Source organism: Phodopus roborovskii, unplaced genomic scaffold (assembly GCF_943737965.1).
Source record: "Phodopus roborovskii unplaced genomic scaffold, PHOROB, whole genome shotgun sequence".
In the NCBI taxonomy this organism is placed as follows: domain Eukaryota; kingdom Metazoa; phylum Chordata; class Mammalia; order Rodentia; family Cricetidae; genus Phodopus; species Phodopus roborovskii.
The window spans coordinates 12,027,032-12,045,203 of NW_026126407.1; the positions used below are offsets into that span (position 1 = coordinate 12,027,032).

Genomic DNA, 18,172 nt, shown 5'->3' on the forward strand with positions numbered 1-18,172 from the left:
TCTTTTCTCTGTGTCTCCCTGTGTCTCTGTCTCACTTCCTTACCCTTTCTTTGTGTATACGTATCAGCATGTCCATGTGTGGGATGTGTGTGTGCGCGTGTGTGCGCATTGTGCATGTGTGTGCGTGTGCGTGTGTGTGTGAAGACCAAAAGTCAACCTTGGGTGTTGTTGCTCGGGAACCATTTCCCTGCGTAGTTTTTGGGACAGGATGCCTGACAGTGACCTGGGGTCACTAGTTATCTAGAGTGCTGGGCAGGGCACTCAGGAGACCCTCTGTCTCTGCCTCCCCAGTACTGGGGATGCAGATGCTTGCTACCATGCCTACCTTTTTACTTACATTTTTGGGGCTCAGACTCAGATCTTTGTGAGTTTGTTTCTGTCTAGCCTGGGGAAGCTATTTTCATTCTGTGGCTTTCTCTGTTTTGGGTTCCTGCAGCAGAATGTGACTATAGTTTGGCCAGTTTTTGTCCAGAAAGAATGCTGGGTTGGGTGATTTAGCAGGGTTTATTAAGGGAAGGGAGCAGGAGATGGCGCCAGCGAGTGAAAGGGGCAAGGTCAGAAGGAGTCATATATCCTGGCCTTGGAGCTGGGCAAGGAGAAAAGGATTTATTTGGCCCTCTGGCTGAGGTCTCAAAATGTCATGCCACAGGCGAACAGAACTTCATCAAGTCACTGATCAACTTTGATAAAGACAACATCTCAGATAAGGTGCTGAAGAAGATTGGAGCCTACTGTGCCCAGCCTGACTTCCAGCCTGATATCATTGGCAGGGTCTCCCTGGCCGCCAAGTCCCTCTGCATGTGGGTGCGGGCCATGGAGGTAGGTGGTGGCCAAAGTGAGTGGGAACCGAGAGGGGCAGTCGTGGATGAGCTGGGGGTGGCAGGCACAGATGACAAGGAAGGCGCTTAGTTGGTGGGTGATGGCGTCCCAAAGCCTGGCTGTCTTCCACAGCTGTACGGGCGTCTGTACCGAGTTGTAGAGCCCAAAAGGATCCGAATGAATGTCGCCATCGCCCAGCTTCAGGAGAAGCAAGCAGCTCTAGCTGAGGCCCAGGAAAAGCTGCGGGAGGTGAGCTTCACTCTGGAGCCCTTCCTTTCTCTGTCTGTCACTGTGTTCCCCACTTAATTCTGTGCCCACCTCTGCTGTCCTACAGTATTGAACTTGCTCCCCTGCTCCATGCCCTGTTCAGTCTGTCCAAAGCTTAGGAGATTGCACAGGGTGCACAAGGCCCCTAGGCTTTGTTGTCTTTGTGGGCCGCAGGGCACTGCTGCCCCAGAATCCAAGTTACCCCCGTCACAGCCTTGGAATAGGTTTTGGGATATTGACTGATGGCATGTGGGTATCAAGTCAGTCTTCGATGAGGGAATGGGTCAGTAGGGTCAAGATGGCAACTGTGGGCCTGGAACAGCGGGGGGTATCTGTACTTGGTGTGGCGGTAGAGCTTTCTAGAAGCTATAGGGGTTAGTTACTATGGGCAGAGTAGACAAGATAGATGACTTCCTACAGGATATGAGCGCAGTTGACCTTTAAACCATGAAAAACAGTCAAGTGCTGCTATCAAAAGAATTCAAAATTCTCTCTTTCATTTTATTTTATTTTTAAATCATAGGCTTAATAGATAACATGCTAGGTGTGGTGGCACATGTATTTAATCCCAGCTCTCAGGAGAAAAGGCAAGCAGATCCCTGTGAGTTGGAGGCCAGCCTGGCCTACAGAGTGAGTTCCAGGACAACCAGGGCTACACAGAGAGACCCTGTCTCAACAACAACAAAAGGATAATACACACAACTTCATCCCTAGATAATATACTCACATTGAAATGTGTTTGAAATTCAAAGACACAGAAGAATATTCAATAAGAAGTCTTCCCACCTTCTGCTCTGTAGCATCCAACTTCTCTCTGTGAAAGCAGCCAATCTGTACAAAATTCCTCCATCCTTCCGAAGATGAGCTGTGTTAATATCAGTGCTTGTGCACAGACACAAATACACACACATAAATACACACATATACATGCACACACATATACACACACAAATACATATATATACACATAAATACACACAAATACATAAATACATATATACACATAAATACACACAAATACACACATAAATAAATATACACACATACACATATATACACATATAAATACACACAGACATAAATACATGCATGCACACACATGATGAGCTATGTTAATATCAGTGCTTGTGCACAGACACAAATACGCACATATATACACAAAACACACATAAATACACATATACACACATACACATGCACACATACACACATAAATACATATAAATACACACAAATACACATATACACATATAAATACACACAGACACAAATACATGCATGCACACACATATACACAAAGATGAGCTATGTTAATATCAGTGCTTGTGAACAGACACAAATATACACATATATACACAAACACACACATAAATACACATATACACACATACACATGCACACATAAATACATATATATACACACAAATACACATATACACACATAAATACACACAGACACACACACATATACATACAGACACAAATATACGTACGCACACACATATACACAAATACACGAAGATGAGCTATGTTAATATGAGTGCTTGTGTGCATACACACAGACACAAATACACACACATATACAAATAAGCACACATAAATAAATACACACACACACACACACACACACACACACACACACACACTGACTTGTGATGGCTTGGATGAAATCGGTCCCCGCAGGCTCATGTATTTGAATGCTTAGTCACCAGGGAGTGGAATTCTTTGAAAGGATTAGAAGGGTTAGGAAGTGTGGCCATGTTGGAGGAATTGTGTCACTGGGGGCAGGCTTTGAGGTTTCAGAAGCCCATGCCAGGCAAGGCAATCTCTCTCTCTTTCTCTCTCCCTCTCTCCCTCTCCCTCTTCCTTTCCTTCTCTCTCCCCATGGATCAGGCTGTACAGCTCTCACCATGATTGTCTGCTGCTCACCATGATGATCGCAGATTAACCCTCTAAAAGTGTAGGCAAGCTCCCCATTAAATGCTTTCTTCTTTCGCTTGTCTTGGCCACAGTGTCTTTTCACAGCAGTAGAACATTGACTAAGACAATACAGAAACACACTTTTTTTTTTTTTTTTACATTGCACATGCTATTTGGTGCATTTTTAATTTACCTATAGGGTAATTACCAACAGAGCTGGGCTAGGCACCATGTTTGTGACTCTATGATGCCTTATCCATAGCTGGTCTCTGGCTTTTCCCATCACAGTCATTTTTACTGTCAGAAGTAGCAGATGTCCTCAAGGCCTCTTGTGGTTTGGCCTGTGCAGTGCAGACAACTCATCCAGGCTGGGAGAATAGGCTTCCGTGCACACATCTGCATCACTCCTCCATTCTGTGGTCATAACCCCCTCCTAACTCCCCCAAAGCTTTCTCTCTTACTGTCTCTTTTTCAGGAGGTCATAGCCACAGGTGAAGCAATCCACTTGGAAAGGTTCCTGCCCCAGATGAGTCATATCCTGGGCCAAGCACTTAAGTCGTCCCTTTATGTTTTAACAAGGGAACCTCTGGAGTTTGCTGCCAATGATTCATTCCTTGGACAAACATAGAGTTCACAATGTTAGGACTCTTAGTGGATGAGCCACATGTACCCAAGAACAGCAGACTGGTGAGAAGTGGACAGGAGAGCTATGTGCAGCAGCATCTCAGAGAGGGCTGCTCCCAGGTATTCAAGCCCGAGCAACACGATGTGGACCCTGTCTCAAAACAAAACAGTGAACAGATGAGGAAAACCAACATTTCCCCCTATATTGCTGACACATCTTGCAAAATGTAAGAGCCAAATGCATGCTTGTTTTATTTATTGAGGCAGAGTCTCCAGTAACCCAGGCTGGCCTTGAACTTGATGTACAGCCAATGATGACCTTGAACCCTCCTGATCCTCCTCCTTCGACTGCCAAATGCTGAGATTGTAGGCAGGTGCAGTGATGCCTGCTTTATTTGTTTCTGAGGATCAGACTCAAGGCTTTATGAGCTGTATTCCCAGCCCTCTAGCCCTTGATAAGTTTTTATTTTGACAGGTTCTCTATTACATTACCCAGGCTGGCCTTAAAGTCACTCTGTAGCCCTGAATCCTTGAAGTTGTCATTTTCCTTCCTCAGCCTCTCAAGTAATTTCCACGAGGTCTGGGCAGGAGCTTCAAACAAATAAACACACTCACGCACACAAACAAGCAGTGTTTGTGTGCATGTCTGTGGGCTTCGTAGGGGAATGCTAGTGCCCGAGGCTAGAGGTGTCAGATCTTTCTGGAGCCAGAGTTCCAGGTGGTTGTGAGCTCCCCTGCCATGGGTGCTGACAATCAATTTGAGTTCTCTACAAGAGCAGTCAGTGCTCTTAACCGCTGAGCTGTTTCTCCAGCCACTCTTTTCTTTTTAATTTACTCTCCCCCACGCCTCCCCCCGTGTGTGTGTGTGTGTGTGTGTGTGTGTGTGTGTGTGTGTGTGTGTGCATGCGTGTGCGTGCGTGGGAGCGTGTACATGTGGAGATCAGAGGACAGCTCACAAGAGTTGCTCCTTCCCTACCATCCTATGGGTTTGAAGGACTGAACTGGAGTTCAAGCATGTCATCAAGGGGCTTTAACTAGTGAGACATCTTGTTGGCCTGGGATGGCCAAGAAGCTACTATTGTTGCTGCCATTGCTTTTTTCTTCTCCTCCTCCCTCCTCCCTTCCCTCCTCCCCACCCTTATTTTTCCTGTTTTGAGGTAGTCCCACTGTATAGCCTAAGCTAGCCTGTAGCTCACTAGGTAGACTAGGCGGACCTTACTTGTGGAGATTAACCTGCCACCACCTCTTAAGATCTAGAGTTACAAGTAGCAGCCACCTTCATGGCAGAGCCTGGTTTTTAGGGGTGCTAATCTCATGCATCTCTTTTTGAGACCATTTTCACTTGTGTAACCCAGACTGGCCCGGAACTATCTATATATCTCTGGCTGGCCTTGAACTTGTGATCATTCTGCCTCAGCCACCCAAGTGCTGGATTTACAGGCCATCCCACCATGCTTGGCTTTCCCATCTTTAACTGGGAAACTTTCAAGAGTTCTGAATGGAAGTTGCTGTTGGTGCCACTGAGTTCAGTGTCCAGAAGTCTTGTGCAGAGCAAGCCGTGCCCGCTGTGTTCTTTGAGGCACACTGGTTTTCCACTGCACTGGAGGTTGAACCCAGGGCCTGGTCCATGCCCTTTAACACGGAGTTACTGTACATCACACCCCATGATGTGGTTCATCGTGCTTCATGAGGTCTCTGACTCCTGCCTAGACATGAGCTTTCACTAGTAGGTAGATTCTGGGCTCTAAGAGGAGGAAGGATAATGAAGCTTATCTGACATAATACGCATCCCTCACTCCTTGATACACTTATTTCTGGTAAGATTACTCTTATTTTATACACGAGGAAGCAGAGCCTAAAAAAAACATGAGCTGTGTGAGATGTTATGTGAGTGTGTACACAGCTCACTTCTGGAGGCCAGAGGACAGGCTTCTAGAGTCCAGGCCTCTTCTATCTGGTGAGGCAGCTAGCTTTAGAGCTTCCGGATGACTTCCTCTTCCTTCCTCCCATCTCTCCAGTAGGAGTGTTGGGATTCCAGATTTGCACCTCCACTCTGTGTGGTGTGTGTATGTGTGTGTGTGTGTGTGTGCACGCACGCGTGCGCGCGTGCACAGGCATCAACTTTACCAGCCCTCAAAGACATTAATTGCCCCAAGGGCAGGCAGCTTGGAGTGACAAGGTCAGAATTTGACACAAAACAATCAGTCCTTGAGCCTTGTGTGTGTTCTATCCCCCATGTGCCAATCATTCCTAGGTGGCAGAGAAACTGGAGATGCTGAAGAAACAATACGACGAGAAGCTGGCACAGAAGGAAGAGCTTCGCAAGAAATCTGAAGAGATGGAGCTGAAGCTGGAGAGAGCAGGAATGTTGGTGTCTGGGCTAGCTGGTGAAAAGGCCCGATGGGAGGAGACTGTGCAGGTGAGGTGGGCTCTAACAGTGGCTGTCCTCCCAAGCAGCCGCCTGATTCAAGAGGTCCATCCCCGTGCCCACTGAGAGGCAACAGTCATCAGAACTCCAAGAGTAGACAGCAGGAGTCTTTCCCTCCCCCTCTCACATTTGCTGAGAATGTACAAGGAACGGCATCCTGTCCACTAGGGCTGTGTTCCTGTTCCCTGAGGGAGCTGGAAGCAAGCACACTAGACCTTTTGCTACAGCTTGTCTTCCTGAGAGATGACAGACAGGGGCCGTCTTGTCTCTATCTCCCTGAGTTCCTGGCTCCATGAAAGGGTTAGATCTTATCAGTGGATAATCAGAGGTCTCCGAGAGCAGGGCTTTAGAAAGGAAGACTGGCTTTGATCCAGACCAGAATCAATCAAAGGAGATTATCTTGCAAAGCATTTCAACTATCTGCAAGGGTCTGCGGTCCCAGGCCCTTACACCTCCCTACTGTGTACCAGGGCCTGGAGGAGGATCTGGGCTACCTAGTGGGCGACTGTCTGCTCGCAGCTGCCTTCTTGTCCTACATGGGACCTTTTCTGACCAACTACCGGGATGAGATTGTCAATCAAATCTGGATCAAGAAGGTGAGATGAGTTCAGATGTGATAAGGGAGCACTGGGGTGAGCTCTGGAAGAGGTGTAAGCAAGAGGCCGAGCTGCTCAACTCCAGCTGAGTCTGGGAGTTCTTCTCTCCTCAGATCCGGGCCCTTCAGGTTCCCTGTTCACCTCGTTTTGCCATTGATAACTTCTTGTCCAATCCTACCAAAGTTCGGGACTGGAACATCCAGGGCTTGCCCTCCGATGCCTTTTCCACGGAGAATGGCATCATTGTCACCAGGGGCAACAGGTAAGAACAGTTAGGAGCGTGCGAGGCAGAGGTGGAGCGGGCTGTCTTCTGACTGAGGCTTTCTCTTTCTCTTCCAGGTGGGCCCTCATGATTGACCCTCAGGCCCAAGCCCTCAAGTGGATTAAGAACATGGAGGGAAACCAGGTACTAGGTGGGGTGGTGCTTTGGGTTGCGTCTGGAGTCCCCCAAGCCTAGATTCTTCTCAAGGCCCTGTTCTTAGCTATTGAGTTCCTCCAAGCTGCTTCCATCCATCCCCTTGCTCTCTAGGGCCTTAAGATCATTGACCTGCAGATGCACGATTACCTTCGAGTTCTAGAAAACGCCATCCAGTTTGGATTTCCAGTGCTACTTCAGAATGTGCAGGAGTATCTGGACCCTACACTCAACCCAGTGCTCAACAAATCTGTAGCTCGAATTGGTCAGAGCCTAGGCTTTTTGTGGGCTGGTCCTAAAGACTAACCAAGTAGGACACTAGGGTGGACGGGGGAGCTCATGGTCTGTGTCCCCCACGAATTAGGCCTCAGTGAAGCCTTTAGGGCAGGTTGAGTTACTGATCTAGATGTCAGTGGGGAATAGGTCAGCCCTAACCTGGTCATGTGAGATTCATGCCCTTGACCCTTGACCTTTTTGTGGGATGCAGGCGGTCGGCAGCTGATGCGCATTGGTGACAAGGAGGTAGAGTACAATCCCAATTTCCGTTTCTACCTTACCACCAAGCTCTCCAATCCCCACTACAGCCCTGAGACCTCAGCTAAGACCACCATTGTCAACTTTGCTGTTAAGGAACAGGTAGGCAAGGGCTGTTGCTAGCATGACGCTAGATAGGCTGCAGTCTGTAAGAAGCACAAGGAAAAAGCCTAGCTTGAGCTGGGCAATGGAGAAGGAGGAGGGTCTTGGGAGGTCTAAAAGGGTGGCAGGTGTAGAGGCCACAGGCATGGGACTCTCACTCTGAGTCTGGGCCTTCTCAGGGCCTGGAAGCCCAACTGCTAGGCATTGTGGTTCGGAAGGAGAGGCCCGAGCTCGAGGAACAGAAAGATTCGCTGGTCATCAACATCGCCGCCGGGAAGAGAAAGCTCAAAGAGCTTGAGGATGAGATCCTCCGGTGAGAATGTCATCCTCAGCCCCACCCACCACGCCAGCTCCCAATATGCATCCGGCCAGTCTACCCTAAGGGGCCAACAGGGGTCCTTTCCCTGCAGTCTTCCAAATGCCCTAATCCATGTGTCTCTTGGCTTCCTCCTAGTTTGTTGAATGAGGCCACAGGTTCTCTGCTAGATGATGTACAGCTGGTGAACACCCTTCAGACGTCCAAGGTGACAGCCACCGAGGTGACAGAGCAACTGGAGACCAGTGAGACCACAGAGATCAACATCGACTTGGCCAGAGAGGTGAACTCCTGCGCCCTCCAGCCCTGCCCCTGACCAGCTACCAAGAAGCAAGTTAGAGCATGTTGACTTGAGACCCTCTCCTTCCTGAGCTGTGGCCCTGACTCTTATGGACCCCTACAGGCTTACCGTCCATGCGCCCAGCGGGCATCCGTGCTGTTCTTCGTGCTCAATGATATGGGCCGCATTGATCCCATGTACCAGTTCTCGCTGGATGCCTACATCAGCCTCTTCATCCTAAGCATTGACAAGAGCCATCGCAGCAATAAGCTGGAGGACCGCATTGAATATCTGAATGACTACCACACCTATGCTGTCTACAGGTCTGATGTCCATGCACAAGGCCGGGGATCAAGTGGCTGGCTGAAGCCTCTCTGGTTCCATGTGACATAGTGGGAGTATTAAATACACATTGGGGGTGGGATGGGAAATAGCCTGGTAAGGAAATTGCTTGCTGTGAAGCATGAAGGCTTGAATTGAGATCCCAAGCACCCACATCAAAAGTTGGGTACAGTGGTCTGTGCCTGTACTCCCAGCACTTGGAGGTGAGACGAGGCAGCAGGTCTAGATGAGTTGGTGAGTTTTAGGTTGAGTGAAAGATCCTGCCTCAAAAAATGAAGTGGACAGCAGTTGCAGGAAGTCATTCACCCTGTTTCTCCACATGCATTATGCATACATGTCACACACTCATCCACACACGAGCATATACACAGACACAGACAGACACACACAGGTCCAGATTCAGGTTTGGGTTGGGTCTATGATTCTACATCTCTAATAAGCTTCTTGGGAGCTGTAGATCCTGATCTGTAGAATATCTTTTGTTTGATTGTTTTAAAATTTACATTCATGTATGAATTACTTTGTAGTGGATGGCATGCACGTGTATGCCATGGCAAGTCCGTGAAGATCAGAGGACAAATTACAAGAGTCCATTCTTTCCTTCCAGCTTATGGGGCTCCAGGGATCAAATTTGGCCACCAGACTTAGCAGCAAGCTCCTTTACCTGCTGAGTCATCATATCAGCCTATGGTTCACATTTTGAACAGCAAAACACCTGACTCCCCTACAGACCCCCCAAGTCCTGCTTGTTTCAGACCAACCTTGTGATCTACCCTCTCTGACGGGATCCTCATCTCTGAATGGCACACCCACCGACCCAGTCACTCACATCAGCACCTTGGAGTTACTCTTTATCCTCCCAGATCTGTGGGCTGCTGGGTTCTGCTCACATCTATTTCTGATTACTTCTCCTTCCCCATTCTGTCCTGACCACCAGGGCTGGGTCTTGGTGCATATTTTCACGAGTCAGACTTGCAGACATAAATCTTGTTGCTCCTGGCTTAACCTCTTCAGTGGTTATCATATCTTGAGTGATCCCCAAAGCCCATCTGCCCCCCCCTCCACCGCTTCATGCTTTCACTCCATGCCCTTTCCCCTGGCATCCCTGATGCTGTGTGTTGTCCCTGAAACACCCAATTCCCTCTTCTCCCTGAAACGCCCAATTCCCTCTTCTCCCTGAAACACCCAATTCCCTCTTCTCCCTGAAACACCCAATTCCCTCTTCTCCCATGCCTTTGGACAGTCCCCACACACCTCAAGGTACCTGCTCTCAAGATCTTTTTTTTTCTTTTTAATTTATTTTATGTGCATTTGTGTCTGTGTGAGGGTGTCAGGTTTCCCTGGAACTAGACTTATAGACAGTTACGAGCTGTCATATGGATGCTGGGAATCAAACCCGGGTCTTCTGAAAGGGCAATGAGCGCTTAACCATTGAGCCATCTTCCCGGCCCCTCTCAGGATCTTTGTAAAGGCATCAGGTGCAGCTGGACAACATGCCTTACATTCCCTTGATACCACGCCCACTGCTGTGTAGGACCCATTGTGGCTTATCTTGTCTTCCTCTAGGTCCCTATATCACAGCACATGTCCTTCCTGCCGGGCCATGACTTCCTCAAGGACAGAGACAATAGTTTACTTATCTGTGTCTTCAGGACTACAGAGTGTCCAGCAAGATAGGGAATAAATGATGCTCTGTTTTTTTTTTAAATGGAATCAAATGCCTAGTTACCAGTGAACTCCAGGAAAATTATGCCAATCTCTGAAGGTCCCTGAGTCCTTGGTCATTTCCAAGAGGTTTGGGTTAGATGCTGGCTACAGTCCTTCTGAATGGGTTAGATGCTGGCTACAGTCCTTCTGTATAGGGCTCTTCACACAATGAGTGTTTGTGTTGGGCATCTCATCCCCGCCACTCACTCCACCTCCTTCATATTCTCTGTCCTTTTCTCCTAGGTATACCTGTCGCACGCTTTTTGAGCGCCACAAGCTACTGTTCAGTTTCCACATGTGTGCCAAAATACTGGAAACTTCTGGAAAGCTCAACATGGACGAGTACAATTTCTTTCTTCGTGGGGGTGTGGTGAGTTGGTCAGAGGGCTCTTCTCAGCATGGCGGCCAAAGGTGGTGGAAGCAGGTGTGATGAGGATCCAGACTCAGCACTGAGTCTAGGCTTCCTCAGTGATCTGAGGAAAAAGCTTGCTAGGAACGGATGCAGCCAGCAGCCTGGGGGTGTGGGGCTGACTTGATGTGTGATTCCTGGTACTCAATACAAGCTGGTCATTGGCACATCTCTTACTAGTGGCCCATAATAAATAAATAAAAAGTCAGGTGACAGCCAGACAGTGGTGGCACAGACAGATATCTGTGAATTTGAAGCTAGCCTGGTCTAGGACAACCAAGGCGATAACAAAAAAAAAAAAAAAAAAAAAGAAAAAGAAAGAAAGAAAGAAAGAAAGAAAAGTGTCAGGCGAGGCTGACATGTATTTGTAACCCAGCTTGGGGGTGAAAGGCGAAAGGGGTCCTGGGAGTTTACTATCCAGCCCTCCTAGCCTAATTGGTAAGCTTCCCATTCAGTGAGAGATGCTACCTCAAGGGAAGAGGAGGAGGATGCTAGAGGGGGACACCCAACATCATTCTCTGGCCTCCACATGCTTGCACACCCATGTGCATGCAGGGCAGTCACATACACCACACACATATGTGTGCATGCATACCAAAGAAAAAAGTTCCAAATTGTCATTTAAAAGAATGGTTACATGAACAGAATGGAGCAGTTTAGTGGTTTGGAGCTGTTTCTGCCACGAAACACCAGAGGGCACCAGCTTCCTAAACTTCAACTGTTATGGGCTCAGTAATACACCACCCCCACCCCCACTGATTCCTCAGTAAAGGTGGCTTCGCATCCATCTTGGATTCCTGTGTCCATCTCTTCATTCAGCATTCATTCTGTTTCTTACAAGGCCAACACTGGAGATACACAACACACACACACACAAAGGTTGGGGAGGAGAGAACTTTAAATATCATGTTTTATTTTTAATTAAAACACAGCAATTACACAGTTTTATTGGACATAGTGTGACCATTTTTTTTTTTTAATCTAAAAATTTAAGGTTCTTTTTATAGTTCAGGCTAGCCTAGAATTCATTCTACAGTCAGGCTGGCCTTGAATTCCTGGTAGTTCTTTTGTCTTGGTCTGGGTACTCTGGTGACAGGCATCATGCCTGCCTTACTATGAGGCATTCCAATACGTGTGTGTGTGTGTGTGTGTGTGTGTGTGTGTGTGTGTGTGTGTGTGTGTAAAATGGTAAGATCGGGGTAGTTGGCATGGCCATTACAACAAACATTTGCCATCTTTTTTGTTGTTTTGTTTTTGAGACAGGGTTTCTTTGTGTAGTCCTGGCTGCCCTGGGACTCACTTTGTAGACCAGGCTGGCCTTGAACTCACAGAGATCCACCTGCCTCTGCCTTCCAAGTGCTGGGACTAAAGGCGCGTGCTGCCACGGCCTGTTCAGTAACCCTTCTTTTGAGGGTTCCAGGCATCTCTTCGTTCTCTCTCCTTTCTGCAAGGTTTTGGATCGGGAAGGCCAAATGGACAACCCATGTACTAGCTGGCTGGCAGATGCCTACTGGGATAACATCACAGAGCTGGACAAACTGACCAACTTCCACGGACTCATGAACTCCTTTGAGCAGTACCCTCGGGACTGGCACCTGTGGTACACCAACGCTGCCCCCGAGAAGGCCATGCTGCCAGGTCCCAGCCTCCCGCCACCCCCTGCCCCCGCAGGCTGCCCAGCTCCCCTCCACAGTGCAGCCCTGGAAGCCTCCCTTTGCTCAGACTTTCTCCAGGCCCACTCTCAGGGCCTCGTTCTCTTCTCTCGTCTCCAGGTGAGTGGGAAAATGCGTGCAACGAGATGCAGCGGATGCTGATCGTCCGTTCCCTGCGCCAGGACCGAGTGGCGTTCTGTGTCACTTCTTTCATTGTTTCCAACCTTGGCTCTCGGTTCATTGAACCACCTGTGCTAAACATGAAATTGGTCAGTGGCTCTGCCTTCTTGCCCAACACCCTGCTGTGCTACCCGCCCCTCCTGCCCCTCTCTCTCTCTCTCTGAGACCTTTCTTGTGCTTCCAGGTGATGGAGGATTCTACCCCACGATCCCCTCTGGTATTCATCCTGTCTCCCGGTGTGGACCCCACCAGTGCTCTGCTTCAACTGGCAGAGCACACTGGCATGGCCCAGCGCTTCCATGCCCTGTCGCTGGGCCAGGGCCAGGCCCCCATTGCTGCTCGTCTCCTAAGAGATGGTGTGAGGCAGGGTTAGTAACTGTCTTAGTCCGGGTTAATATTGCTGTAGTAAAACACCATGACCAAAAACAACATGGGGAGGAAAGGGTTTATGTCATTCACAGTTCCATATCACAGTTCCTCATCAAAAGCAGGGAGGGCAGGAACTCAAGCAGGGCAGGGACCTGGAGGCAGGAGCTGATGCAGGGGTCATCTGGGGTGCTGCTTACTGGCTCGTTCAACCTTCTTTCTTACAGAACCCAGGACCACCAGCCTAGGGGTGGCCCCACCTACAATGGGGTGGGCCTTCCCCATCAATCATTAATTAAGAAAATTCCCTGCAGGCTTGCCTGTAGCCTGATCTTATTTTCTCAGCTGAGGCTCCCTTCTCTCTCTGATGACTCTAGCTTGTGTCAAGTTGGTATAAAACGAGCCAGCACAGTGTCCATCTCCTTTCATATCCACTCCTCAGCCCCAGTCATCTCCCCCAGAACCTCCAACTGTGATTGCCGTTCCGGTTTTCCAAACCCCAGAAGTAACACTTGACGTTTGACCCCGACCCCACTGCCGCCAAGGGCAAAGTGTGTGGGTCAGAAAGCTTGAGGAACTATGCCCGTTGACCCTGGCACCTCCTTGCAGGACACTGGGTGTTCCTGGCAAACTGCCACCTGTCACTGTCGTGGATGCCTAACCTGGACAAGCTTGTAGAGCAACTGCAAGTGGAGGACCCTCACCCTTCCTTCCGGCTCTGGCTCAGCTCTAGCCCTCACCCAGACTTCCCAATCTCCATCCTGCAGGCCAGCATCAAGATGACCACAGAGCCACCAAAGGTATGGTGGCTGCATATCCAGCATCACCTGTGGTGGCAGCTAAGCTTCACCCTGGCACCAAAGCCAGGCCCCAGCCTTGATGATGACACACCTTTCATTGACTTCAGTTGTTTTCAAAAAGACCCTCCACCTCTCGGTGTGGCAAACTTCCAGAAAGTTAACAATAACATTCTTGAGTGATCATTACATGCCAGCCTCCAGTCTAACACCTTTACATTTATCAACTCATTTCACACTCACACATCAGGTAAGAGCTGCTACTGCTTTACAGGTAGGATGCTGAGCCCCAAAGAGTAAGTAAGTACCCAGAGCCACACTCTGGGTATAAATTCGCATCCATCCCATCCCACCATGGGACCCCCCCAGCCCACAGCTTCCTCTTCTCAAGTTCATACCTGTGAGATTCTAACCCTCACTTTCCCTCCTTCCCTCCAGCCCTCTTGAGAATTTTATCTCTAATTTCACAAATTCACTGCTGAATCCAATGATACTGAATCCAACAACACTGATCCTTAAAGATCTGTTCTTGTCACAACATCCCCAGGACCCACAGACCCACCATGTAAGCTATTTAGAAGGGTGTGTTGTTTGTTGTAATAGAACTCAGGGCCTTGCAAGGCAATCGCTGCACTATTGAGCTACTGAGATACATGCCCAGTTGTTGGTTGGTTGAGACTGGGTTTTGCTGTGTAATCCAGGCTGGCCTCAAACTTGCTATCATCTTGCCTCTCACATATAGGTTGCTGGGATTACAGTTGGTTGAAGCTACTGCCATGCCTGGTTTGCTTATTTTGTTAGCTTTCTTTATTGCTCTTAGTTTGAGATCAAGACCCCTTTTCTTGCCAGTTTATAAAAAATCAGAGCCAGGGCTGAAGAAATGGCTCAGTGGTTAAGCACACCAACTGCTGGGTTCCCAGCACTCACATGGTGGCTCACAACCAGTCCTAGAGCATCCAGCGCCCTTTTCTGGCTTCCATAGGCACTGCATGCATGTGGTACACATACACACATGCAGGCAAACATACACATGAACATACACATAAAATAAAAGTAAGGGGCTGGCTGTGGCATTGCACACCTTTGATCCCAGCATACTGAGTGGGGTGGGGGATTCCACCCCTAGGCTAGGGAAGAAATAAAAAGTTCACACTTTCTTTTAAAGTGAGACAGGGTCAGCCAGGTGGTTGCACATGCCTTTAATCCCAACACTCCAGAGGAAGAAGCAAATGGATCTTGGTGAGTTCCAGGCTAGCCTGGTCTATGATGTGTGAGTTCCAGGACAGCCAGGGTTACACAGAAAAACCCTGTCTCACAAAACAGAAAGAGAGGGGAGAGAGAGAAGACTGAAAGAAAGAGACAGAAAGAGAGTCTCATATAGTCCAAGCTGGCCTTGAACTCACTATGTAACTAAAGATAACCCCTCCTGCCTCTGCCTCCCAAATGTGCTACCCTAGGCATGTGACCAGGAGTGTTTTAGGTTAGTTTTTTTATTTTTTATTTTTTTTTCTGCCATCAAAAGTATGGGGTTTTGTTTTCTTTTTCCTTTTCTTTTCTTTTCTTTTTTTTTTTGGTATTTTTGAGACAAGGTTTCTTTGTGTGGCCTTAGTTGTCTTGGAACTCTGGAACTTGCTTTGTAGACCAGGCTGGCCTCACTGAAATCTGCCTGCTTCTGCCTCCCAAGTGCTGGGATTAAAGGCATATGCCACCACTGTCTGGCCTGTACATAAATTTAAAATGTCAAATATTCTATAAATCTGTCGCCCATATAATAAAAATCCTGCCCTCCCTTTTTGAACAAGACTGGGAATTGAGCTCAGAACCAGAACATGCTAGATGCACACTCTACCACTGAGCTATCGACTTCAGTATCTTTTATTTTTAAACATTTATGTGTGTATGAAAGAGATGGGGGAGGGAGGGAGGGAGAATGCTTATGCTGTGGCATGAATTTTGGTGTCATAATGACAGGCTGGGCGGTAGTGGCACACGCCTTTCATCCCAGCACTCGGGAGGCAGAGGCAGGAGGATCTCTTTGAGTTTGAGGCCAGCCTGGTCTACAAGAGATAGTTCCTGGACAGGCTCCAAAGCCACAGAGAAGTCTTGAGGAAAAAAAAAGAAAAGATAATGACAGTGCAAAAGTCAGGTCATAGCTTGGTGCCAAGCACCTTTACCGACTGAACCATGCCTTCCTCTGCTTTTCTTTGAAAACTCATTTCTTGGGCCAGCTTCAGTGCTCAGCCTCCTTGCTGCAGATGTAGGTCCTCCCCGCCATCTGCTAAACCTAGTGAGAACAGTTGAAGGTTTATTTGTTAGACTTGGATTTCTTTACATGTGAGATGGGCTCAGTGGGGAAAGGCATTTGCTGCCAAACCTGGCAACCTAAATTTAATTCCCTGGGTCAACATGGTGGATGGGGGAAATCTGCTTCCTGAAACTGTCCTCTGACATCCACACCTCAGACACCCCTGTCTCTGAGATAACCTTGAACTCCCCACCTTACTGCGCGTTGCAGGCCTAGAGAATACCTATAATTTCTGCAAATTCAAGGCCAGCCTAAGTGACAGAAGAGGACTCTGTCTTAGCTGGGTGGTGGTGGTGCACACCTTTCATCCTAGTGCTCAGGAGGCACAAGCATGTGGATCTGTGAGTTTGAGCAGCCTAGCCTGGTCTATAGAGTGATTTCTAGGGTAGCCAGGACTACACAGAGAAACCCTGTCTCAAAAAAAAAAAAAAAAAAACCAAAAGCCCCAAACAAAACAAAAAAGACTCTATCTTAAAAAAACAAAAATAAAAAATAAAACATGAAGGGAAACTAGGGGACTGGAGAGATGGCTGAGCAGTTAAGAACACTTGCTGCTCTTCCAGAGGAGCTGGGTTCAGTTCTCATCACTTATGTGGTGGCTCACAGCCATCCTAATCCAGTGCCAGGAGAGCTGATGCCACTTCTGACCTCCACAGGTACCACGAATCGAATCTACGAATGGGTGTGGTGCACATATATACATGCAGGCAAAGCATTCACATATAAAATAAGCCTTTTAAAAATGGTGAATGTATATATATATATATATATATATATATATATATATATATATAGAGAGAGAGAGAGAGAGAGAGAGAGAGAAAGAGAACATTAGCTTTTTTTGGAACCATCATTTTAAAGTGTCTTTTCTCAATTTTGTTAGCTTCTCTCTAGACCCAGAAGCCATGATTTGAATAGTGTGTGTAATTTTCTTTATAATTTTAAGACACAATTCTGTGTGTTAAATACAACCATACAGTATGATTTCTTTTCCCACTTAATGTAGTGTGCTTGAATCTGTTCCATACTTCATACAGTCCAGATACTAATCTTTCTACTGACATGCCTTTGGGTTTGTCTTTTTTCCTTTCCTTCTTTCCTCCTTTTGCTGAGTAGCCCAGGCTGGCTTTGAGCTTGTGATCCTCCTACCTTGGTCTCCCAAGTGTACCCCCAAACTTGCAAACTTGCAGTTCCGTACGTTTCAAAAAAAATCTCAGTTGCAGTGGATTGACAGTACAGTTCAATGGTAGAATATTCTTCTGACTTGAACAAGGCTTTGACATTCAATCCCCAGCATTGAAATAAAACAAAACAAATACCAATGAAAAACTAACTGTAGGTATATACTTCTGTCTTTGTCCATGTTCTCTAGCGCTTGCAAATTGAATTGGCCCATTCCTGGAGGGCATCGTGGTTGAGAGACTCAAACATGGAGGCAGGGCTGGGTGTGGCACATATCTGTAATCCTAGCACCACAGAGGAGGAGGCAGGAGGGTATCTCTGCGTTCCAGGCCCACCTAATCTACATAGGAATTCCTGGCCAGCCAGAGCTACACAATGAGAACTTGTCTCCAAAAATGAGGAGGGAGTGGCTGAGGATGTACCCAGTGGCAGTGTGATTGCCTCAGGAGTTGAACTCCAAGGTTCAACATCCAGTACTGCCCCCTCCAATAAACAATGGTGTGTGGGAGAAGGTAGGGTTGCCATTGCATATGCAGCAGCTGCAGAATGCGTATGCATCTTAGCATGCAGACCAGAGGGTAGTGCTGGGCTTCCTTTCATTCCTTCAGCCAGGGCCCCTGTGCAGGGCCCCTTCCACAACTGCCCACGATGCTGCTAGTAGCAGAGGCAAGCACGACAAATGGCACCCTGTACTTTGCTGTCCTCAGGGTCTGAAGGCCAACATGACACGTCTGTATCAACTGATGACGGAAGCACAGTTTACTCGCTGCTCCAAACCTGCCAAGTATAAGAAGCTGCTCTTCGGCCTCTGCTTCTTCCACTCTATATTACTTGAACGCAAAAAGTTTTTACAGCTTGGCTGGAATATCATCTATGGCTTCAATGACTCTGACTTCGAGGTTTGTGCCAAGCAGGGGCCTCCCGTGGCAGC

General features: G+C 47.9%; 1 protein-coding gene across 1 annotated transcript in view; it reads left to right on the plus strand.

Annotated features, from left to right (window-relative positions):
• Window positions 1-18,172, plus strand: part of Dnah2 (dynein axonemal heavy chain 2) — a 110,181-nt gene that overhangs the window by 89,145 nt on the left and 2,864 nt on the right. The window contains exons 63-79 of the mRNA XM_051181595.1: window positions 650-819; window positions 952-1,068; window positions 5,885-6,049; window positions 6,529-6,654; window positions 6,768-6,916; window positions 6,994-7,060; window positions 7,184-7,334; window positions 7,557-7,705; window positions 7,885-8,018; window positions 8,160-8,304; window positions 8,425-8,624; window positions 10,594-10,720; window positions 12,211-12,397; window positions 12,532-12,680; window positions 12,776-12,959; window positions 13,567-13,757; window positions 17,949-18,140. Coding sequence (XP_051037552.1) covers window positions 650-819; window positions 952-1,068; window positions 5,885-6,049; window positions 6,529-6,654; window positions 6,768-6,916; window positions 6,994-7,060; window positions 7,184-7,334; window positions 7,557-7,705; window positions 7,885-8,018; window positions 8,160-8,304; window positions 8,425-8,624; window positions 10,594-10,720; window positions 12,211-12,397; window positions 12,532-12,680; window positions 12,776-12,959; window positions 13,567-13,757; window positions 17,949-18,140 — 2,603 coding nt within the window. The remainder of the gene's footprint in view (window positions 1-649; window positions 820-951; window positions 1,069-5,884; window positions 6,050-6,528; window positions 6,655-6,767; window positions 6,917-6,993; window positions 7,061-7,183; window positions 7,335-7,556; window positions 7,706-7,884; window positions 8,019-8,159; window positions 8,305-8,424; window positions 8,625-10,593; window positions 10,721-12,210; window positions 12,398-12,531; window positions 12,681-12,775; window positions 12,960-13,566; window positions 13,758-17,948; window positions 18,141-18,172) is intronic.